The sequence below is a fragment of the Acanthochromis polyacanthus genome, chromosome 22 (genome assembly GCF_021347895.1).
Source record: "Acanthochromis polyacanthus isolate Apoly-LR-REF ecotype Palm Island chromosome 22, KAUST_Apoly_ChrSc, whole genome shotgun sequence".
In the NCBI taxonomy this organism is placed as follows: Eukaryota; Metazoa; Chordata; class Actinopteri; family Pomacentridae; genus Acanthochromis; species Acanthochromis polyacanthus.
In genome coordinates, this window is record NC_067134.1 from 25,969,928 (window position 1) to 25,994,043 (window position 24,116).

Consider the following 24,116-nt stretch of genomic DNA (forward strand, 5'->3'; position numbering starts at 1 on the left):
TTAAAACCTAAAAAGCACATTAAACATCTAAAACGCCATGCAGTGCTCTTGAAAAATGCCTGACGACTCACTTTTCAGCTCAAACTTGCCGTGACACTGAGGTTGGAAATGCTCGTCGCTGTCCGTGGTGCTGAAATTTTATTTTTTTTGCATGTCTGTCCTTTTTCACACGTCAGCTCCAAACCGAAAGGACAGCGCTTTGTAGTCACTCAGACAACAGAAATATGACTGTTTGGCATTCAGGGACATAGAGAAGACACGGCATTAGTGGCTGACCTCATCATTACCTCAGAATACCCGCTGTGCATTTTGATTTTCTTCTCGGCGCTGAACGTTTTCCCTTAGTTGAAACATTTCAGTGCCTGCAGAGTGAAAATTGTGCTGTATGAGCGACATTGGAGGGCAACATGAACAGTACAGAACGACACTGACGTCCTGCATGCATCTGTTGCTGAACTTGTGAAAAACACTTCACGATGTCTACAATGGATTTCTGATTCATTTAATGCTAGCTTCATTGAAAAAAAATGCTTCTCTTTTAAAAATAACATTTCTAAGTGACGCCAAACTTTTGAACGGTAGTGTATGTGTATATTATTTAAATTATGGTACGTCTGACATGACAATACTTTTTTGGTCTCATTGTTGTCATTATTTTTGCTTTGTTTTGTGTGTTTTATTCGTTGTTCTGTGTGTTACTTTTGTCGTTTTTGTGTTTCTTTTTTGTCTGGTTTGTGTTTTTTGTGAATTTTTTTGTCATTTTTTATCTCATTTGTGTCCATTTTTTGTCACTTTGCAACTTTTTTGTCTAATTTTTGTCTGTTTTGTTTTGTGTCATTTATCTCATTTTTGTCCTTTTGTGTCTCTTTTGTCTTGTTTTTGTTGTTTGCCTCATGAATTTTGTTTCTGATTTTCGTCGTTTTGTTTCCTTTTTGTCTCACTTGTGTTTTTTGTCTTATTGTTGTCATTTTGTGTTTTGCTTTTCTCAATTTTTTTGTTGCTTTGCAACTTTTTGTCTAATTTCTTGTCTCTTTTTTGTTTTGTTTCATGTCATTTGTCTCATTTTTGTCCTTTGTGTCTCATTTTTTGTCATATTTTGTCTTGTTTCTGTTGAGTTTATTTTCTTTTTTGTCTGACTTTTGTCGTTTGTCTCGTTTTTGTCATTTTTTCTTCTTGTTTTTGTTGTTTGTGTTACCTTTTTGTCTCACTTGTGTTTTTTTGTCTTATTTTTATCAGTTTGTCTTTTGCTTTATCTCCATTCTTTATCGCTTTGTAACTTTTTTGTCTAATTTTTTGACTTTTTTTTTGTTTCGTGTCCGTCACTCAGGTGGTCAGTGAGTCGGTAAACCAACTAAATATTGATTCTATAAAATGTATAAAATCAAGGAAAATGTCCATTATAAACAAAAACAGACAAGTGGCAGCAATCCCAGTTGTGTCAGACACTCAAAACCTGCAATAGTACATATATACCATGCAATAGTATTTGCAATAGTCCAAATATTGACGTTGGAAGGAAGAAAATACCGTAACTGTCAAAAGTTTTGGTTGATAGATTAGCCAGATGAATAACTCTAATACTTTTTGTCACTTTTAAAACACAATTTCCCATAAGGTTTCCTCTAAAATCCACAGACACCGAAACAATCAGGCCTTTAATTCAATCCTCAGAGATAAAAAAGAGTCGGTAAAGGGAACTCGGACTAACTTTCCCCTGTCTGAGAGCAGGTTTGCCTCCTGTTGCCCTCTAAACACTGAGTGTAGGTTACACAGCCAAACTCTCTTGTACAGCGTCAATACACCAATACTGTCAACAACGTCCACTTCCTGTTGTGATGCCAGTGTCAATCTGTGTTCTGCGGAGCACAGAGTGGAAAATCTGCTGGTACACAAACTATTCGGTTCGCCTCAGATGTGACCTGGACTCTCCCGAGAGATGGAAAATCAGAGGAAGTCACACAAATGTACACAACTGAAAAAGTTTCCCTTCAAGAATGAACACAGAGCTGCTGGTGGGACTGAAATGGCTGCAGCCTCGAGAAGAAAGAAGAAAAACACGCAGGATGTGTTGCGTTTCCACTGCTGGTCCACGGTGGAGTGTGAATCAGGCCATGTGCTGTTTAATCATGCAGCTTATGGAGCCTGAGCTCTGCATGCTGCGTTACACTTTTCCTGCAGCATCTCCGCCGCACACCAGACGCGCACGCACGCTTCCTCCGCACGCACTGCCACTGTATGGTCCGTGCTAATAAGTTGGCTGCTGCCTCCTCCCCCCTGCTCCCCCTCTAGCCCTCCCCCTCCTCCTCCCTGTGGTGCTCTCACTTGCTGCACAACTGCGATTGCAGAGAAACACCAGCAAGCAGCCGCGCGCGCGCGCGCGCGCACACACACACACACACACACAGCACATTTGTGCGCACACACATAACACCCAATAAAGTCATTCTACATCACGCACGTACACACGCGCGCGCACACACACGCCAAAAACTCACCAGTTGGGTTCTTGTTTTTCTTGAGGCTCCTGCCACAAAGACACTGCAGCATATGCGATCCTTTGCTGAAAATGTTGTTCCAAATAAACCGCATGGATTTGGCCGAGACGGGGGAGGAGGAGGAAGAGGAGGAGGTGGAGGTGGGGGACGAGAGGCGCTCCGGATGCGGCAGCCTAAAATTCACCCACCGCATGGGGGCTGCTACGCCCCCCTGTTTGCATGCCAGCAGAGCCGGCCAGCTGTTGGACTCAGTTCGGCGGTGCTTGCCTTGCCCCCCAATCTGCACCATAGACAGGAATAAGAGCAGGAAGCCCGGCTCCTCGCCCGGTTTCTCGCCCGCTTCTCCCACCAGCTCCGAGACCACCAGCCGCACGTATTCCGCGTCGACGTCGTCCCCGTGCGGCGGCAGGAAAAGAGCGACCGCTGCGGCGCTTCTCCCCTCGGTGTCCTCCGCCCGCTCCGGCTGCCCCAGCGGCCGGCGGTCCTCAGCGGCGGAGGATCGGTCGCTGCTGCTGCTGCTGCCGCCCGGCCGCCGCGGCGTCAAAAGCCCCGGAGCGCTCCTCTTCAAATGGCGTCGTCTGCCGCGCGGCGCGGGGAGAGGAGCGGCAGCGGCTGACAGGCATGCGGCGGCGCTAGCGTGAAGTCGGCGGTACGCGGCAGCTGTCGGCTTCTGCACAAAAAACCATTGCATATTAGTGGGGACAGGGGTCGGTGCGTCCGTCCGTCCGGGAGGAGGAGAGGAGAGGAGAACAGGAGGGGGTGCGGGTACCGGGCGTCCGTCAGCAGGTCGGTGGCATCCCGGTCCCCGTGCAGCAGGAGAAGTACTGCAGCGGGGGCTCCTGTCCAAACACTCTCAGATGCGGAATCCTCTTCCAGCAGCCGCGCCGGTTCTCCGCTCTCCGGTCAGTGGACCGGCAGGTGAATCACTGCAGGGAATCTCTGCTCTGTCCAGGTTTTCTCCTGGGGAAAAAAAAGTCCTTATGAATATTTGATCCGCGTTTCGGCCTCCACTTCTCAATAATCCATAAGCTCCAATGCGCCAAGATACTGCTGCTGCTGTCTGTCTGTCTGCCTCCTCTTCCTCTCCTCCTCCTCCTACTCTTCCTCTTCCTCACCTTGCTGATAAAGAGGACCTCCCGGACTGCCTTCCAGCTGTGTGTCTCTGTGATCCAGATGTTGGAGGCGCAGGAAGAGACGCGCTCCGGCTCTGGCTGCTGCCGCTGCGCTCCAGAGTCTAGTGGAGCTCCAGACGGCCGGTGGGGAGAGAGGAGGTGCACTGACTCTGATCCCCGACCAGCCACAAAGTGAGAGCAATTAAACGACACCTCTATTCCTTCTGGCAGCTTCACAATAAAAGACTGACTCATCGGTTTCTGTTGACGTGAGGAGAGCCTGATTCTCCTTCTCTCCAGATGGAGCAGTCTAATCTCAGTAAACCAGAGTAAAACACCACCTCATTAAATGACTACTATATTTTAAAATATACACCTTTTGAATATCAGTATAACATTTAGACAAATAACTGTATTGAGAGGATAATTAAGTGATCTCAGACTACAATTTAATCACTGCAAACTTAGTATTTATGCATGAAATTGATGTCCCAAATGTTAAACAGCATCTAAAGACGTCTTATTTTGTAACTTCACTATAACTTTTATAAGCCTGACATTTAAATTCCTCACATCACCAGTAATTTTAGAGGATTCAACAAGGAAGAGTTCAATTTTTACCTCTTACAAGAAACAAATTAGTTTTTTTTTCCTTCAGACTAATGGATTTCTCTCCATAAGACTCTCATGTAAGCATTAAAAAGTTTGTGCATGTATAATCTCATTTAAAAGACAACCTGATCTTAGTTTTTTTGGTGTCAAATTTTACATAAATATACCTCAAAACCACTTTTTTTGACCTCCTCAAGCAAATTCAATGAGTTTAAAGCTGTAAAAGGCTTAGTAAAGCACCAATATCATTTCATATTTACATAAAAAATATGTTTTTAAAATAAAACTTCTGCTGGGGTTATGTCTTTATTTTCCTTATTCTCACTTTATGTGTGTAGTTTGGCTTTAATATTTTTAATTTGGGCAACCATTTTGTTAATGAAACATTATTATTATTATCATTATTTTAGGCTACTTTTTCCCATTTTTTAAATACTTATTAAAACCAAATTATTTAATGATTGTGCCAGAACTTGTGTTGATAAAACGTCCATATAAATAAAGATTATTATTATTATTTTAAGCTACTGTTTTCCATTTTTTCATACTTATTTAAACCAAATTATTTAATGAATTACATTCAGGAAAGCGATATGACATGGAATGATTTTTTATTTATTTATTTATTTTTTATTGTTTTATTTAGACAAGTTGTGGGTGTTTTAAAGGCATTTCAAAGATTATAATTTTCAGTAATCAAAACAAAATACTGGCCGCAGTTAAATTATACTACATCATAAATACAACACGTCTGCTAAATTTATATTAATATTTATCATGTTTTTGTCTAGAATAAGCTCAGCTCTTAAAATGAGGGTTTCCGGGCTGGACTTTTGTTGTGAAGTGAATCCCTCCCTCCGGTTGGTCCGTGCAGCTTGATGCGGCTCCTGCTGGGAAGAAGCAGCTTCCACTTACCGGAGAGACACGTGGTTCCCACACCGTCAGTGGAAATCTCACGGAGTGGACGTGAACCGTAACCGGCAACATTTTGGATGTGAGATGGCGTCACTAACAAACCACCACGTACCTGTTGCCTCTCTTTGTTGCTGCTGCTTTTACTTCAGCTGCACCAAAGTCCGTTCAAAAATCTGCCGTTTTAAAGCCTCTGTTCCTATTTTCTGATGAACACACCTGTTGCATGGCTCCATAGAAACACAGAAATATCCCAATTAGTTCGGCATACATAAAAATAATCTAAATAAGCTTCTTAGTCCTTTATGATTGCTGTATTTAAGACTATTCTGAGCACTTATTGGATATTAAGAGCAACTTTTAATGCATGTTCAAAATTATTGAAGGCTGCAGGTGCGCGCAAGAAAATGCTGCAGTGATGTTTAACCCTCCTGTTGTCCTCATTTATGGACACCAAAAAATATTGTTTCCTTGTCTGGAAAAAAGTCCCAACATTCAGCAAAAAAATTCAACACATTTCTGAAAATTTGCAAAACCTTCAGGAAGAAAATTCCAATAAATATTTAAGAGTTTCTCTTAGAAGTTTTTAAAAAATGCTAAATTTGGCAAGAAAAATCTTGTAAATGCTTTCAAAAGATTGGTAAAAAAAATCTTCCAAATTTTTTAAAAAAATATCTAAAATGATTACATATATATCAGTAAAGCTTCTAATATTTTCTTTAAGAACATTCACAGAAAATGAACCAAAATCCAGTGAATTTAGCTGGAATTTGGTTGATTTTTGTGAATGTTCTTAAACATTTATTTTAACATTTCTTTTCTGCCAAAAAAATGTTCAAAAATGTCCTAAAAATGTTGAAAATGTGGGCATCAGAAGTTTCACTGTGAATTTTTTTTCTCCTTTAAAACTTTAAAATGGATCAATTTTGACCCGCAGGACGACACGAGGGTTAAATCAGAGAAAGCAGGAGAAGCTACACAAACCCAACAAACAACACAGGAGGGAAGTCTCATCAGTGCACAGCTTAATTATCTTATTGACATGAGCTCCCTGGACTGTGTCAGCGTCGTTTTAAACCGGCTGAACAGACGAATCCACTCTGAAACCAACATCCAGATGCCTGTCAGAATCAGATTTATTGCGATTTCTTTTCACATATGCACATCAGACTAAAGAAGGAGCTCTCAGTCCAGAGTTAGGGGTTTAAAAATAGATGTTTTTGTTGTTTTAAACTAATTTAATTGTTCACCAGCGTGATGGTACGGCTCATAAATCACAAAAGTCTGAGGCAGGTTGGAGAGATGGCTCAAACTGAAACAGACAAATCGGTTTAGCACACAACATTAAGTCTTTGAGTGTTTCGGCATCTGGAAAAGGCTTTTAAAACACACCATTCGTCTTCCAGATAGGTCTGCGGCTCCCCTTTGAATCAGCCAATTTATGCAGCAAAGCCCAAAACAGCACTTTAACAGAAGGAAGAGGAAAGACTTTTATGTATAAAACGCTTTTGATGTCTGCAGTGCAATTAAATCCAGCTTTGGAGCCGACAGAAATGAAGGTGCAAGGTGGAAAGAAAACTGTAAAGAAGAGCAAGAAGAAGTCAGTACTTAAAATAAAGGTTTTAATAGATCAGAAATGGTGGCAGTAGAGGTGGAAATCAAATCTGGCGTGATTGCAGTGGACTGTTTTGTTTTATCTGAGCCCTCTGACAGAAATCCATCATCAGTTTGTTGCGGCTTGTTTTTGGTATCCAGCAGAATTCTGATTTCTTTTAGATCATTTTAAAACCAACTCCACATTTTTCTCCATCTCTGTTGTTTCTCTGAGTAATTCGACTGCTAATTACTCAAATGCAGACTTCACTGTAAGACATAGCGTCACGTCGTCTACACCACCAGTGAAAGGCTTCAGAATGTCCCATTTTTTCAATTTTTTAATCAAAATTCAAATAGTTCAAGTCCAATGAATTGCTTGAAATGATACAAACGGGAAGGAAGAGGTGTGGAAGACCCAAGCCACAACAGAATCAAAAGAAAAGTTTCTGAGAGTTAACAGCTTCAAGCACAGCTTCAAAGTGGTCGTAGTAAGAAGCCTCAGTTTCAACTTGAAAATCAGCCCAAAACAGCTTGAACTGTGGCCAGAATAACACAAAATCAGTCTGAAACAACCTAAAATGACTAAGCTTGTCCAAAATTACTGTGAAATTTTCCAAAAATTCTTTGAAATCTGTCTGAAACAGCTTCAGACCTTTTCAAAATGACTTAAAATGACTCAGAACTTTCCCAAAATGACTTCAAATCCACCAAAAACATAATAAATTGCGGCCAGACCAACACAAAATGTGTATAAAACAACCTAAAATGTTGCTGAAATGGCAAAACATGTCCGAAATTACTAAAAATCGTCTAAAACTGCTTAAAATGTGGTCAAAATAACACCAAAAAACTGTCTAAAATGATTGAAAATCTGTATAAAACAAGCTAAAACGTGGCTAAAATGACTAAACTAAAGCCTCAGTTTCTGAGAGTTAACAGCTTCAAGCACAGCTTCATAGTGGTCATCATAAGAAGTCTGAGTTTCAGCTGGAAAATTTGCCCAAAACGTCTTCAATTGCAGCCAGAATCATGCAAAATCTCTCAAGAAACAGTTTTAACATTTCTTTTTTCAACCAAAAAATTTCTCAAAAATATTGAAAATGTGGATATCAGACGTTTCACTGTAAAAATATTTTTTTCCCACATTTTCAAACTTTAAAACGGGTCAATTATGACCTGCAGCACGACACGAGGGTTAAATTGTCGGCACTCGCTCAAAAGAGTAAATGACCAATTACAACAACCACTGAATTTCCTGGAACAAACCTCACTCTTAGCTGCATTGCAGTATCGAGAAATGAGCTCAGGATAATGGTCCTCATCACAAACATCCACGTCTGCAGCTCTTGTGTATTTTGTGACGTTTGGATCACAACACATAAGGGATGAACGTACGTAGTCATCAGTGCTGGACGCCTGGCAGATATTTCCCCCCACATTTGTGTTGTTTTGAGGAGCTCAAGGCTGCAGAGTGGCATTTCTGTCATCGGGGGGCAAAATATCAGCCTGAGCTGAGTGCAAACAGCTGCAGCTGCATGTTTGTGTACAGAAACTGTGTTTGTATCCGTAGATGGGAAGTGACCGGAGTGAGGATGCAGGAACAGGGAAGATTAGGAGAAAAAAGAAGGAGAAAGGAGGAATGAAAGGACGCAGAGCAGCCAGTGGGGATTCAGAAAAAGCTAATGAACCGGGAAAGAGGTGACTTTTAATTACAGAGAGATCATTTACATCAGAAAGAGGCTCCTCGTCCTCAGCTGGTTATAGATCTGGGCTCATTGCTGGGAGCAGGTTTGATGCTGGAAAGTGGAGGGTCACAGACGGCACTTTGGGTTTCTTTTTTTATTTGAACGCATCTTTAGGTTCACACTCCGGCTTCCTCCCACAGTCCAAAAACATGCTGAGGTTAATTGGTTACTCTAAATTGCCCGTAGGTGTGAATGTGAGTGTGATTGTGTGTCTGTATATGTAGCCCTGTGACAGACTGGTGACCTGTCCAGGGTGTCCCCTGCCTTCGCCCGAGTCAGCTGGGATAGACTCCAGCACCCCCATGACCCTAGTGAGGATAAAGTGGTGTATAGAGAATGGATGGATGGATCTTTAGGTTCAGGTTTTTGGACTTTTGTAACCGAGCCTACATGTAAAATAGACAGGATGGATGTAATTTTTACACTTTACTAAATCATCCTACGGGCTGGTTTGGACCCTCTGGATGGCCGGTTTTGACCCACAGGCCACATATTTGATGCCCCTGTGATAGAAGGTCATATGGGCAGTACATCTATTGTGAATGGTCAAAAATAAATTAAGAAAAAATGAAATGCACTTTATGCTCCACCTGACAGCACCTTCTTGTGAGTGGCTCGTATGTGGACTAGAAAGCCTGCAGGAGGGTTTCATGGACACCAGGCTGTTGTGGAGTGGGTTAGAGCTGATCCCGCTGATCCATCGATCTGTTGGCACACAGAGAGAAAAGCACAACATGACCTGCATCAGGGAATGTCATATAACCGCCCTCTGGTCCGCAGAAAATACTAAAGCTCTGCCGGTGAAAAGTGGAGACTAAATAGGAAAGGTTTACTCTAATTCACTGCTATATTTTTTTTTAATTTATTTGTTTATTTTTACAACTATCTGTTGAAAAAATATTAAAAATAGGTCTTTGGGAAACAAAAAAACAAGAAATATTCATTTGAACATGTGGACTTGTGGCTCCCATTCCACTCAGGTCATTACAGAATCAGAAAAAGGAAGTAATTTCAGTTAAAACTGAGTCCAAACTCCTTTAATGAAAAAGCTTTCAATGTCGTCCAGTGTTGGCAAAGCATCACTGCACTCTTATACAACACTGAACAGACTCCATATTAAAGCACCAAAGCCTTAACATTCATTTTTTGGCGCTTTTTCCACTCTGAGACTATCCCAAATGATCATCACAATGAATCTGATGAGCCCAGATCCACTATAGGTGGTAGGGCTCCACCTAATGTTCATCAGGGAGAACTACAAGCATGGAAGGAAGCAGCTGCTGCAGGATCGCTTTCAGATATGACAGTAGATTTTCTGGCAATTCAACAAATTAGACTGTAGCATCCTCTCATAGGTCAGTATGAGGTTAGTAAGATGTTCATTGATTAAAGGCGACATGAAATCATCAGAACTAAATGATTATTCAGATGATCAGTGGCCAAAAAAGGAAGAAACTGTTTATCAGCTGCCAGAAAATACACAAAAAGAGGGATTATATCACACAGCCTGGAGTCAATTCACTGTTTCTTGTTTACATGATGCTAACAACTACTTAATTAAACTTAAAATGTCTTTTTTAAATTTTCAGCCCACTCCAGAGCTTAAAAACAGCGGTTCTTGAAAGTAAACACAAGTTAAGTACATGCACAGCTGACAGTTCACTCAACTTATTAAAAATAAGTTTATAAGAAATAAAACTAGCATAAAAGAAGACTTCTTATAATTGCCTTGTTTCAGAGTTCAAACTACCCTGATGCTCTTGTTTTTTGTGGTTTGAGAAAACTACAAAATTGCTTCTATTACAGTTGTTCCCATTCAAGTCTTAGAAATGTAGGCAGCACAAAAATATATAAATATAGGTACAAAATAAGTCGCAAATAGAATATTACAGAATAGCTTTTTGGTGATTGCACACAAAAAATGTACAACCAAATTGGTCAGAGCATCTCCCCCTAGTGCACTTAAAAAATTACAAATGTCCAATATAAACATAAGCTAAAAAAGGATATGATTAAAACATATAACGTTTGCATTGGTTCTAAGGAAAACAACAACACTATATGCATATGGTGTAATAAATGAAATAAAAATAAATATAATAAATTATCCTGGGGCAATTCACTCTGGTTTCACTGTTCGTTTTTTTTTTCCAATGCGTATTTATTTTAAATTGTTCTGACTAGACTAGATCTTAATTTTAACCTTAAACAAACGATTAAAAAAATGTGTTTTGGTCCATCTTTCAGTACTTCATATCTTTCTAAATGTAGTTCCACTGTTGGCCAGAGGGGCAGCAGTGCGTCTCCATCGAATTCGTATACTGGAAAAGGCAGACGAAGAAGAAGAATCGCCTCCACTGTTGACAACACCGGGCGAGTGATTTTATTCCGGTAATTTTACACTGTTAGCTCACGTATTGTGAGATATATTGTGTACTCGTAGTGCTATGTAACGGAATGTTGTTGCTGTCTGTGTGTCTTGTCTTTCCTCAGTTGACTCGTTGTTATGGAGCGATGCTTTTAGGTAGGAAGAAGGCGCTTTACGAGGCTGCTAGCTGAGCCGTTTACTTTAAGCTTCACCGGCAGTTAGCATGCCGAGGTTGCCAAACTAGAATGGCTTAAGTTTAAATGAAATGTAGTTTGGTTGAAATGGAAGGCTTTGAATTAGAAGACGCTCTTTTATCCCGCTGGTAATTGCCCATGTGTTTTGGCTAGCTGTGATGGAGAGGAGCCGACGCCAAACTCCACTCAAAAATTGATGAATTTAAAAGTTGCTCTGCTCGTCAGCTAACGCACATAACTGTTTATAAGGCTCACTGGGCTTTAGGTTTCTATTTAACATCTTTAGTTAAGTTTATATCAACTTATAGTACTAGATGTAGAATTCGGCTGCTAAATGAAGTAATTAATAAACCTCTGTTAGTGAATGTAAGCTAAAATTGTCCCTACTTTTTTCCAATTAATTTCCCATTATGTGTCCAGCAAAGCACATGAAGCATATAACCTTGCACTAATACTACTGATTGTTTTACTGCATGCCATGCTTTATTTCCACAAGACTGCAATGATTTAAACCAGCTATGCCTTGTTTAACTCAGAGCTGAAGAAAGACAGTTTCTTCAAGGAATTTCCAAGTGTAATTGTGAGGGTGGTGTGTGCATACATTCTGTTTGTATCTGTCCAGTCGTGTCATGGTGCTGTAATTTCTTTGCTTTCTTCAAGAAGACTTCAAAAAAGGAAGAAAAAGGCCTGAAACAGTTTGTTAAATATTATCAAAATGATAATCACAGGAGCTTGCACTTTTCGTAAATGTAAAATGTGTCACAAAATGGCGTTATAAATGAAGTATTGTGGTGCTGCAGAGATGCCCCAGCTTACAGATATCAGGGCAGATGCTTGCTGGTACAAAAAACCACATCATTTTTATATGTTTTTCAGTCCAGAAGAAATGGAAAATGGCAACTCACATTACAATTGCAAAGTGTCAAAAGTAATGCATATCATTCAGCCCAGTTGCCCATGGCAGGGGTGTCAAACATGTGGCCAAAATCAGCCCACCAGATGGTCCAGTTCAGCCCTCAGGACAACTTTGTAACTGTAAAAATGACAGAGAAGACATTAACTGCAGATTAAAACTGTAAATTAAAATAATTTCTAGACCATGGCAAGTTGTTTTGATCATAAAATAAAATACTGGATTGTTCATTGTTCTTTTGTGTCAATATTTTTATCTTGCTTTGTTGGGGTTTTTTTTTTGTCTTTTTTTGTCTGACTTTTGACATCTGTCATGTTTTTCTCAGTTTTTGTCCTTTGTCCACTTTTTGTCACTTTGTAAGTTTTTGTCAGTTTTTGCCTCTTTTTGTCGTTTTGTTTCATTTTTGTCTCACTTCCATTCACGTCATTTTGCTTTATTTGTTGTTTTCTACTGTTTTTGTGTTTTGTGTCTTTTGTCTCGCTTCTGTGTTTTATCTACTTTTTGTTTTCTTTCTCGCATTTGTCGTCTCTTGTCTCATTTTGTTGTTTTGTTTCCTTTTTATCTCGCTTGTGTCTTATCTCTTATTTTTTTGTAACTTTTTTCAAAATTTGTTTTCTTTCATGCCGTTTCTCTAATTTTTGAGTCTTTTTGTGGTCTCATTTTTGTGATATTTTGTCTGTTTTTGTTGTTTTTTGTCTTTTTTCGTCTGACTTTGTCGTTTTGATCGTTGAAATTGAACTTATTTTGCTTAAGAAAATTCAGTTGTTCAAATGTTTTGTAAAAGATATTTCCTTAAATGTGAGCATTTTCAGAATGTACTTTTTTGCGCTCAAAGTTGGTGTTAACATTTATAGGTCATATGCTGTGATTTTACTGGTCCAGCCCACTTGAGATCAATTGGTCTGAATGTTTGACACCCTGGCCTATTTGGAAGTCTTTTCAAAAATGTAGCTGCTAAATACCCAGATTCTGTGTAGCATGTCTTTTCCTTTGTGTATTTACTTCTGAACTACCTCTCGTCCAGCAGCAGTGTCAGCAGGGATGCTTTCTCCTTGTTCCCCGCCTCCTCCAGCAGTATCGCGCTCCTCCTCATGTCCTCCCTTTCCCCTCGTCATCCCCCTCCTGTGCCCCCTCCTCTCGCCATCGTCCCTGACTCCTCCCCTCCTCCCCCACGACGAGGGAAGCTGAGTTTTTGCCGGAGCCATGGTGGACGTCAGTAAATGGCCCTTGTTCTCGCTCGCTGAGCTCTGAGGAACTGGCAGCGATCCGACAGGCCTGCGTGTTCGGCACGTTCCGCGAACGAAGCCATCTACACACACATGGAAACGAGGTGAAGGAGCGTCTTTATTTGTTCGATTTTAAAGTGTTGTCATTACTTTATAATCAGTTTGACTCTCAGGGTTTTATCCTGTCATGCAGATGTACTTGAATTGGTCATTTTGCTCGATAAACTGCATTTTTAGGAGTCCCTAATGAGGGAATTTACCATGTGTTGCATGCTGTGTGCTGTTCCTGAAGGTGTGCTGCTGATTAAATGTGAATTTGACCTTTTTTGTTTCGTATTTTTGTCCTAAATCTGACTGTATTGATATGCATCTAGTTTGTTCAGCTGCAAGATTCCAGCTTAAACAAACAGCCAGACTTGTTCAATATGTTGCATTTTATTGTGGGTTTTTTTTTTCATACAATAGCATGCTACAGACATCCTGTGTTCTTTGTATTATCCTTTTGACTGGAATTTCAGCACACCAGAGCCGGCACTATCAAGACGCATGCAGATTACACAAGTCTGTTGTTAAATATGCATTTTTGGTTGTATTTATTGTGTAGAATGCAATTTTTCTTATTTTATATGTTCTTGGTAGTTTTATTTGTTTCATATTTCTATTAATAAATAAAGAGAAATAGAGAATTAATATTAACCTCGTGTCGTCCTGTGGCTCAAATTGACTCGATTTAAAGTTGGATAAATGTGGAAAAAATATAGATTTTCACAGTGACAATTCTGATGTCCACATTTTCAACATTTTTGGGAAATTTTTAAACGTTTTTGGTGGAAAAAAGAAATGTTAAAAATGTTTCTTTAAAGAGTTCTTAAAGAAATATTAGAAATTTTACTGATTTTATGTAATCATTTAGATATTTTAGGATTTTTTTTGGAAATTTTTACTCATTTTTTGCAATATTTACAAGAATTTTCTTGCAGAATTTGGGGGATTTTTTAGAAACAAACTTCTCAGGGAACTTGATATGAATTATTGGAGTTTTCATCTTTAAAGTTTTGACATTTTTTAGAATTTGGGGAATTTTTTTGCAGAATTGTTGGGATTTTTTCAGACAGGGAAACAATATTTTTGGTGCCCGCAAATAAGACAATATGGAGGGGTTTAAAAGCATGTTGAAATATCGGTTTGGCGGTCTGTGTTTTTGTTTTCCCAGGTTTGTGGCTTGGGTTGAACTGGCAGCAGCCTGCCTCGGTTACAGGAGACAAGTCTGAGCACGATTGTACCGAAAGAAACTGGAACTTTCCTGCTGGGGGAAGAGGTCGTCAGCCTTCAGCTACTGGCAGCGGACCGCATGCTCTTTTATTGGCTACAGGATGGTTGGTTTACCTTCATTGTTTTATTAGGAAGCGACATCTAAAACATGATGCACATTTACAGATGACAGACGAGTGAAAATATACAGAAATATACAGGAAAATAGCGAATGAAACGACTCCACGAAGACATTAGGACAGAGCATGACCATCAGTAAGTCCAAAGCTGAGCAGCTTTTAGCAGACTGCAGCACCCACATCGTCAGTCAGGCGATTCTATTGATTTGTGGTTGTTAGAGGAAAGCTGCATTGCCTGAATGCAGCACAGAGAAATGGTATGGTTCACTCTTGTATAGAGGATTTAACTCATGGTAGTTGTATTCATCTGAAGTCTTACTCATTTAAATTCATCCTTAAGTTCCTATTGGTGCATTTCAATGGTGCCAAAGTGGAATAAGTTGCAGAACGTCCTCATAAACTTCTCTAACGATGCTACTGCACAAACATCTCCACTGTCTGCCCATGTGCTCAATATTTCACTATTTCTGCAGACTTTTTAGATGCTTTATTTCAACATTTAGTCTCACTTATCTGGAACTGAATGATACAGAATTTTGCTTGATCAAAATGGCAAAAATCAGACAGAAAAACCCTATAAAAATAAGACAAAATATTACAAAATGGCCGCAAAATGATTAAGGAACAACGAGTATCTAGTATTTTACTTTATGATCAAAACAACTTGTCATGGTCTTGAAACTATTTTAAATTGTAGTTTTACAAATTTAATTTTTACACCCCTATGGGCCACATCGGAACCTCTGGAGGACCGGGTTTGGCCCGCTCGCCGCATGTTTGACACCCTCGATGAACATTAGAGTCTTTGTTCTGTTTCTGTGCTGAACACGTTCACAGCAGTTTTTTCCATTCTATAGAATTCTAATGCCTGGCTGTGTTGACGTCCTGCAGATGGACAGCTGTTTGCTTGGGGACACAACGGCTACAGCCAGCTGGGGAACGGGATGACCAACCAGGGACTGTCCCGCTGCTGATCACGTCCAACCTGCAGAACAAGAAAGTGAAGGAGGTGGCGTGTGGCTCGCATCACTCCATGGCTCTCACTCATGACGGGGAGGTGGGTGTTTTTTTCACAGTTATACTCTCATCATAACACAGTAAAGGCCAGTGGATACGGTTGAAGTGGTCACCAAAGAAAAGGGGTTTGAAGGCTGGAAACAACATATAAATAGAGTTAGACATTATGTTTGCTTCTTAAATTTGAGCAGCATTGTTTGTATTCCATGTTTTCGCCTTCGCTGGGTCACTGGATAACCCGACCATCCACCTCACGCCCTGCTGCTGACACTCTAAGCTGCTTATTTTTAACCCGGTGGCATTAGGCTAATGAGGTTGTGTGTGAAGCACAGGTGAAGCTACACACTAAATCTGCCTGTTTGCATCCTCATTAGTGAAAGTGCGTTTATCACTATCACCGTCTTTTCTCACTCTACAACTTCCCCCTCCAGGTCTACGCGTGGGGCTATAATAACTGTGGTCAGATTGGTTCAGGCTCCACGGCCAATCAGCCCCACCCCAGGGAAGGTCACCGGTTCCCTGCAGGGCAAGACGGCCGTCGGCATCACATGTGGACAGACGTCCTCCATGCTCTGGCCGACAACGGAGAGGTAAAGATGGCCTGAAATCTGGGGCTGGAGTTACTAATTTAACGTAACGCTTCAATTTTAGCCGGTGCAGCTTTTTCTTTATTTATAACATTTATCAGATCAGACGATGAACGGCAAACACAGTTTAACATCGTCAGACTTTCTTTGTGTTGAGTCGGCCCGACAAAAACTAAACCCTCAGTCAGAGTTAAAGGTATGAAGGCAACTTTATCTCAGACTTTCTGCTCAAGCTCAAAACAGCAAGCATTTGACGATCATTTGACTCGTTTTCCACAAATGAACCGATCACCAGCAAATTGTTTTATCGGGAGCAATGAGGAAAAATGTAAACATTTTATGACGATAAAAAGCTTGCTGCTGCATAATGATACAAGACAGGAATGCTGGTAGAAACTGTTAACGTGCCTTAATATATTTTATTTTTTCCTCTCAACAGACAGCTGCACAACAAAACATCAAACTTCATATATTAAACATGATATTGTATTAAAGTACACCCCTGTCAAAGTTTTAGGACACTTTCTCATTCAAAAAATAGAACCTGTCCTAAAGCCTTTGACAGGGGTGTATCTACCAAATGTGGTACACATATGCAGCACATCAGGCTGAACAAAAAAGTCAGTGACAGCCCACATTCCAAACCCAACAGGAAGTGAGCTATTTTGCGTGAAAATCAGATTTGCCCATTTTTCATTTTATTCGAGAGTGAACTCCTCCTAGGGGGAAACTCCAATTCACCTCAATTGGGCCAGTACATACAGGAGGCCTTAATGATCCAAAGTTATTAAAATCTTTATCCAAAGTCAAAGGGCGTGTCTGTGGCGGCCTCTGGAATTTTGATCCTTTCACCATGAAATTTTCAAATGCTGTGTAAATGCCCTGAACATGCTCCAATCTGCCTGAAACTTTACATGTATGATCAGAGTTCCTGCCCCTGATCACATCCATATGATGAAATACACCCCCTGTCAAAGTTGTAGGACAGGTTCTACTTTATGTGAATTGAGACAGTGTCCTAAAACCTTTGACAGGGGTGTACATGTAGGACCTGACACTGACTCATAATGAAGGAAATCACTTTAATTTTTGGCCAAATCAAAGTGAAACGATTAAATATTCTCTATAATAAATACTAATAAGCTGATCAGTTTTTTATTTGGTCAGCTGTAGTTTAAATGGACCAAACATAAAAACATCCTGATGTTGATTTCTGCAGTAATCGATAGCTTGCAGCCCTGATGAAACCTTTAGTGTGAGGAAACTGAACATGACGTCGTGACGGGGGGTGTTTTGTTCCGTTCAGGTTTACGGCTGGGGCTACAACGGGAACGGACAGCTGGGTATCCGGGAACAACGGGAAATCAGCTGACACCCTGCCGCCTCACTGCTCTCCAGGGAATGTGTGTTCATCAGGTTGAGACGCCCGTGAACCGACGTGATGCGAGTGTTGCCGTTAATGAATAACACGAGTAATTATTAAGGTTAAGCACACTCATCTGAATCATTCATTGTGATAGTAGTCGTTTACCTAAATTCCTCTGTGCTTTTCAGATTGCTTCGGGCTACGCACACTGCCTGGCACTAACAGATGAGGGGCTGCTGTATGCCTGGGGAGCAAACACTTACGGTCAATTGGGGAACGGCAACAAGAGCAATCACCTCAACCCTGTGCAAATCATGGCAGATAAAGAGAGGTAAGCTGAAGAGGGAGGACGAGTTTTGTCTTTGTATTTGGAGACAGGAGAGCTTCCCTCATCCTGTTAAGATTTCCTGTTTCCTCCCTCTGCACGTCAGCTTCCCTCCTGCTCCTGAGTCCCCTTTATAAACAATGATTACAGGTCAAATCCCGCCCACAGCAAAAGTGTGTCTCCTTTCTCTAAAACAATACTGTCAAGGTTTTTGCTCTTGGCTATAAATAAGCAGCACTTAAACATGCTTAATGTGTGCATATCTGTCATCCATAGCAGGATTGTGGAGGTCGCAGCGTGTCATTCAACGCATACTTCAGCAGCGAAGACGCAAAGCGGCAGGTATGTGTGCCGTTAGTGATGTCTCTGAGTGTGTTTGAGTTTAATAATCAGATCAAACAGGATCCAAATGCCTCTGAATCCGATGCTTCTCAGATGGAAGAAATCAAACTTCTAGATGACAAAGGGAACCGGAGCACAGCGTTTGTTTCTCAGCTTATACAGATAAACATCTGACTCTAGTACATCTTCTTTAGAGTCAAACTGGACAGAAAGGTGAGGAATTCAGATTTGGACCTGTGATGTTAACCCTTAGATGCTGAGTGATTACTACACTCTTCCATAAGCGGGTCAAAAATAAATCAATGTGTTTTTGTCATTTTGGTTTCAGAACAATCATTCAATTATTGTCTGTATTGTATTTTTGTCCACAGAAGAAAAAAAAACACCTTAGAAATATGTTGTTTTTCAATTATAACAGATTTTGAACATTCTGATAATAGAAAAAGAAGAATATTACACAGAACGGCCTGTTTTGATGACGGTAAAAATGCTCCTCCTCCAGGTGTACATGTGGGGTCAGTGTCGGGGCCAAGCCGTCGTCCTGCCACACCTCACAACTTCACCAGCACCGACGACGTCTTCGCCTGCTTCGCCACGCCCTCGGTCATGTGGCGTCTCATGTCTATGGGTGAGAGGAAGCAAGCAGAAGATCACCTTATCGCCGCGACTGCTGTGACAGAGTTAGATTTAAAGCAAACGCTGAACTGCCTCTGTTTCCTGCCAGAGCACGAGACTTCATGACGGTCGCCGAGTCTTGAGAAAAGAGTTTGACAGTCCAGAGACGGCCGACCTCAAGTTCAGCGTTGACGGCAAATGCATCCACGTCCATAAAGCCGTGCTGAAGATCAGGTGTGTCTTTTTGTCATATTTATGTTGCTTTAACTCACAAGTTACCGTTATAAATTCATGAAACACATCTTTTAAATATTTTCAGTACAGTTAAGAACACCTATTGGTCCTCAAGGAAGACTCTTTTGACAAAACAAACTTGGCGTCTCAGATGTTAAATGTTGATTTCTTTGAATTGGGATTGAAATTAGTGTATTACCTACATTGGGGTCTGAATGAGCCCTAATAAAAAATACATTCTAGTTTATTTACATGCTCTATTTGTACTATTTTCACCACTTTGTTTTGGTGAGCTGCAGTCGTTACGTTGGTCTCTTCAGAGCCGCCAGACTCTGTTGACCAAATCAGTAATATCACCCAGAAGAACATGGGAGTTGCTCGTCTGTTATTGTGTGACTTTGGTGGTTTAATGTTTGCTCGGATCCAAACTAGGATAAGATGAGCCTCTATTTATCCTACAGTTGGAGCGTTTGAAGTGTAACAGAAGCACAGATAGTGCAAACATTTAAGGAATGTAGTACAATAATGAAGATAAACCAGAATATACACAACAGTTCAAAAGTTTAGTCACATAGAAATGTCCTTATTTTGAAAGAAAAGCAGATTTTTCAATGAAGATACATTAAATGAATGAATAAATCCAGTCTAGACATAGTTAATGTGGTAAATAACTGTTCTAGGTGGAAATGTTTCATGGAATATCTCCAGGGTCAGAGGAACATTTCCAGCACCATCACTCCTGTGTTCTAATGCTACATTGTGTTAGCTAATTGGCTAATTGATGATTAGAAAACCCTTGTTCAGTTATGTTAGCACATGGATAAAAGTGGGAGATTTCATGGAAGACAGAGAATTGTCTGGTTGATCCCAAACTTTTGAACGGTAGTGTATATTGGGCAGATTGTACGTTAGTATAAAAATACCAAGATAGGACATATTCTAGTTTATGTAGAAAAACAGATATTGTACAGGGTATGGACCAAGGCAGCCAGAGACCGACAACTTGGTCTTTGAAGAGAACATAGAACCATCGAAAAGCTTCAGTTTCAAATCAGAAAGTCTGATGACGAGATAAACTGATGAAATGATGATGTAAATATAACGTACACTTAAACCAGTGGAATCCATTCTGTTGTTTTCGTAGTTGTTCCATTTTCATTGTTTCGTTACTGTCCGTGTCCTCCACAGTTCTTCCTGTCTGCTGTGTCTCATCACACAAAGCTGCACTCGAATTTTATTCTCAAAATGATCTGAAATTAGCAAAGGTTACATTTAAATTACAAACCATCGTGTCCAGTAAACAATTCCCACTGACCATTTGATTCCAGTCCTCTTGACAGCATTTCAGCCACATTTCAGTCAGTATTATAAAATCATTGAGGATCAGTACTCAGCCCTAAGCGGACTGTAAACAACGACCTTTTCTCGTGATTAGGTGTGAGCATTTCCGTTCCATGTTCCGCTCCCAGTGGACGGAGGACCAGCAGGACGTCATAGAGATCGGCCAGTTCTCGTACCCGGTCTACAGATCCTTCCTGCAGTTTCTCTACACGGACACCGTCGACCTGCCGCCTGAGGATGCCATCGGTTAGACTCTAAATGCTCTTATTTACTGAGAAACGTGGAGCTCCGTGTTTCTACAGTCTAATTGTTTGTGCGTTTGTACAGGCCTGTTGGACCTGGCTACTTCTTACTGTGAAAACCGCCTCAAACGTCTGTGTCAGCAGATCATCATGAGAGGAATCACCGTGGAAAACGCCTTCACCCTGCTGTCTGCCGCCATACGATACGACGCAGAGGTACCAGCACTAAACACAGACGGACTGCACAGTTATTTTTTTGTCTGACTTTTACAGATTTATGCTATTTTCTCTGACTGTATTGTGCAATAGCAGCCAAGTCCACTCTTAAAGTGATTAAGGAGCTGCATAAATGGAAACTAATGTGTGTGGCATAACACAGCATGTGAAATATGCACCCTTTTTAAGCTGTTCATGATATATTTCTTCACTGCATAAAGATGTACAACCAGTCCTGATCTAATATTCTATCTAATAAGCAGGAACCTCCACAGATTCTTCAGTTGTTCTTATCTTGGCTCCACAGCAGAAAGCATACGATGACCTCTAGTGTTCAAACAGTGAACTGCATGAACCTGATTATTTTTGTCCCTTAAACTTCTGTTGTATGAAGTATAACAGTTGAAGCTCGACTGAGAACCTTCTTAAGATCCACCAGAGCAAAATGCAGTTTCTTGCACTTTTTTAACTGGTCTTCAGACTTCGATCGGGAGCGTACGCTGCTGCAACATCCTGTTCTCTACAGAGCTGCCTTTCATTTTAGTCTGCTGTTAACAATCCTCTTTGATTTTCCTTGTGTTTATGTTTCCAGGACCTGGAAGAGTTTTGTTTCAGGTTTTGCGTGAACCATCTGACTCAGGTGACTCAGACCGGAGCCTTCTGGCAGGTAGACGGCGCTATGCTGAAGGAGTTCATCAGCAGAGCGAGCCGCTGTGGAGCTTTTAAGAACTGACTGGTACTCTCACATTCCTAGAATTTACAAACGATGTTCTGACCAAGTGGATGTAGTTGTGGGAATGCCCCACTGCTCCGTAAGTATCGCCTCTGATCGCATTCCTGTTCACGGCAAAAGAGGAGGCCCTTTCTTCAAGCGTTTCCAAAGGCACATAAACAGCATCGTTATGGTAATGTTGAACTGGAATTTAAGCTGCGTCACCTGTGGATCCAAAATCAGCACTTTGGCCATTTCCTGTGGAGTCACTTAACAAACTCATGTCGCCTTTTTCTGTACAATTGTGTTCTTTACGTGCTGTTTGTGTACTTGAATTTTTTGTTTTGGTTGGCCGGTGCTTATATTCATCCTTAACTTTCTGGAAATGTTCATGTAAAAGACCAAAGACCTGGAAGGAATAGGTAGATTTGTCTCCGTAAGGGACCTGAAAACGATGTTATAGTGAACTTTCTTAGATAACGGACTCGTACCACTAACCAGGGGTGTCAAACTCATTCGGAAGTTTACCAGAGCAGTAGAATCACAGCATAATAACCGATAAATAACCCACAACTCGGAATGTTTACTTTGATTTAGTGCAAAAAAAAAAAATTTCTAAAATTGTTCACATTTAAGGAATTATTTTTACAAAACATTATGAACATCCTGAAAGTTCTGAAGAAAACAAATCAGTTTGAACAGCATTATGCCTCACTTTATCATTCACACAACTTACAGATCACAGAGTGTCTACAAAAGAACTGAACATTTAGTCACAGCTATACGATCAAGACGACAGAAGTCAGACAAAAAAAAGACAAAAACATCAAAGACAAGATAAAAACGAAACACAAAATGATGAAAAATGTAACAAAATGAAAAAAAGAAACAAAATGACACGAAACAAAGCAAAAAAGAGACACAAAGTTTCAAAGCAACAAAAAAGGACAACACAAGTGAGACTAAAAAAAATGCAAAACGACAAGAACGACAAACAAAACGGCAAATAAAACAAAACAAAAAATGACAAAATAAGACAAAAAACACAAAACGCCAACAACGAGAACAAAACGACAAAAACGTGAGACATACGACAAAAATCAGACAAAAAAAACGAGACGTGACAAAAATGAGACACAAAATGACAAAAGAAAATGGAACAATCTCGTACTTTATGATCTAAACAACTTGTCATGGTGCAGAAATTACTTTTAGGTTTATGTTTTGATAATTTACAGTCTGCAGTTAATGTCTTCTCTGTGATTTTTACACTTTGAGGGCCGGTTTTGGCCCACGGACCACATGTTTGACACCCCTGCACTAAACTGAAACACATAATTGAGTTACTTCTACATTTTCTAGGCAAAAGTAGCTGAATTTTTTTTTTACTATTGAGTCGAATAGAGACTGTCTGTTGCATTTTAAAAGTGTCACAGAGCTGATCCAGAGCCTGCTGTGGGGTCACTACGGTCACTTTTTGTTCTCTTCTCTTGCATTCCCGACATTGTGGGACTTCAGAGCTATTATAGGATGTGTGTTTTCATTTTTTTATACTTAAATCTGCTTTGTTTTGGTATGTCTGTTGCTCTATGGCACTTTAAGAAACTCCAGCTGCTTCTTCCTTTTCAGTGAAACTAGTAGCTCAAATCCTATTAAACCCTGTGGACAGAGAAGTTACAGAATGTTACACAAACAGTGAACGTTTGAGGCACTGTTGAGTTATTAGTTGCATTAAAAGTATAACCTACATATACAGTAAGGCTTAAAAGTAACTAATTTCCTTATTGATTTTGTTTTAATCTTATTATATGTTTTGTATTACACCTGAAAGAGCAGTCACAAATGGGCAAAATAGTCGACATAGTAAGATGATTCCTGCATAGTTCATTCATAATTCATCAGATTTTTCTTTAAATATATTAAAAATGCACTCACTGAAACTGCACAAGGCATTGCAAGTTAAAGCAATATAAATGCTCTGAAAAATAAGTGAGGTTTAGTATTATATTTTGTTTGTATTCTGTTTTCTTGGGCTTATTCTGTTGCGTCACTGGGTGGAGTGCAAAAATATATCATTGACCAAAGACGGTTGAGGTTGGTTTCTGTTTCCCCGGTTAAGTTTCTGTTTCCTGGTGCACTCTGACATCTGTTTATTGTAAAAGCACAGTTTCATTCAGGTGAATTTGAGATGCATTGAGGCTAGTTTACAGAGGAATGAGATGCAGGTTTACAGTTCTCATTTTGTATGAGAAATGTCATGCAAACTGGCAAAATAAGATTGTTTTCTTTAAGCTTTTATTTACTTAGGAAATGCTTATGAGTCTGATAGACATTAAATTCAACATGTAGGGCTACAGAGTTGGGATTTGTATTTGTTTTTTTGTGGTTATGTACCTGTGACATTTTTACTTTGATCGGTTATGTTTTGATATGTTTATGTAAGGAACTCATGGTTTGTTTATTATAGAAAATGTACGCAGCCTGTGAAGGAAATAAATAAGTCCTTGCTCTATTTTTGCTGACATTTGATTAATATTTTGTACCAAGAAGTCCTG

At 40.1% G+C, this 24,116-nt stretch overlaps 2 protein-coding genes across 4 annotated transcripts in view; one reads left to right on the top strand and one right to left on the bottom strand.

The window, feature by feature from the left end:
- The window catches only part of LOC110958397 (fibroblast growth factor 14-like), an 82,276-nt gene extending 78,450 nt beyond the window's left edge, over positions 1–3,826 (bottom strand). For 2 of the 3 annotated variants that reach the window (XR_007939376.1, XR_007939377.1), the window contains exon 1: positions 2,496–3,826. Coding sequence is in view for 1 of the 3 variants with exons in the window: in XM_051943070.1 (XP_051799030.1) it covers positions 2,496–3,186 (691 nt within the window). In the remaining 2 variants the exon portion in view is untranslated. The remainder of the gene's footprint in view (positions 1–2,495) is intronic. The other variant, XM_051943070.1, reaches the window with a different exon arrangement.
- Positions 3,827–10,797: 6,971 nt separating this feature from the next.
- On the top strand, positions 10,798–24,073 carry rcbtb1 (regulator of chromosome condensation (RCC1) and BTB (POZ) domain containing protein 1). Its single transcript, XM_051942360.1, is given in 21 exon segments — positions 10,798–10,863; positions 12,975–13,186; positions 13,188–13,238; positions 13,240–13,277; positions 14,387–14,424; positions 15,456–15,527; positions 15,530–15,621; positions 16,013–16,084; positions 16,086–16,149; positions 16,152–16,171; positions 17,475–17,513; positions 17,516–17,584; positions 17,723–17,865; positions 18,139–18,205; positions 18,704–18,755; positions 18,758–18,829; positions 18,928–18,951; positions 18,954–19,050; positions 20,486–20,637; positions 20,719–20,849; positions 21,442–24,073. Coding segments are annotated over 20 exon segments (1,470 nt in total). The 5' UTR covers positions 10,798–10,863; positions 12,975–13,150; the 3' UTR covers positions 21,583–24,073.
- Positions 24,074–24,116: the final 43 nt, after the last annotated feature.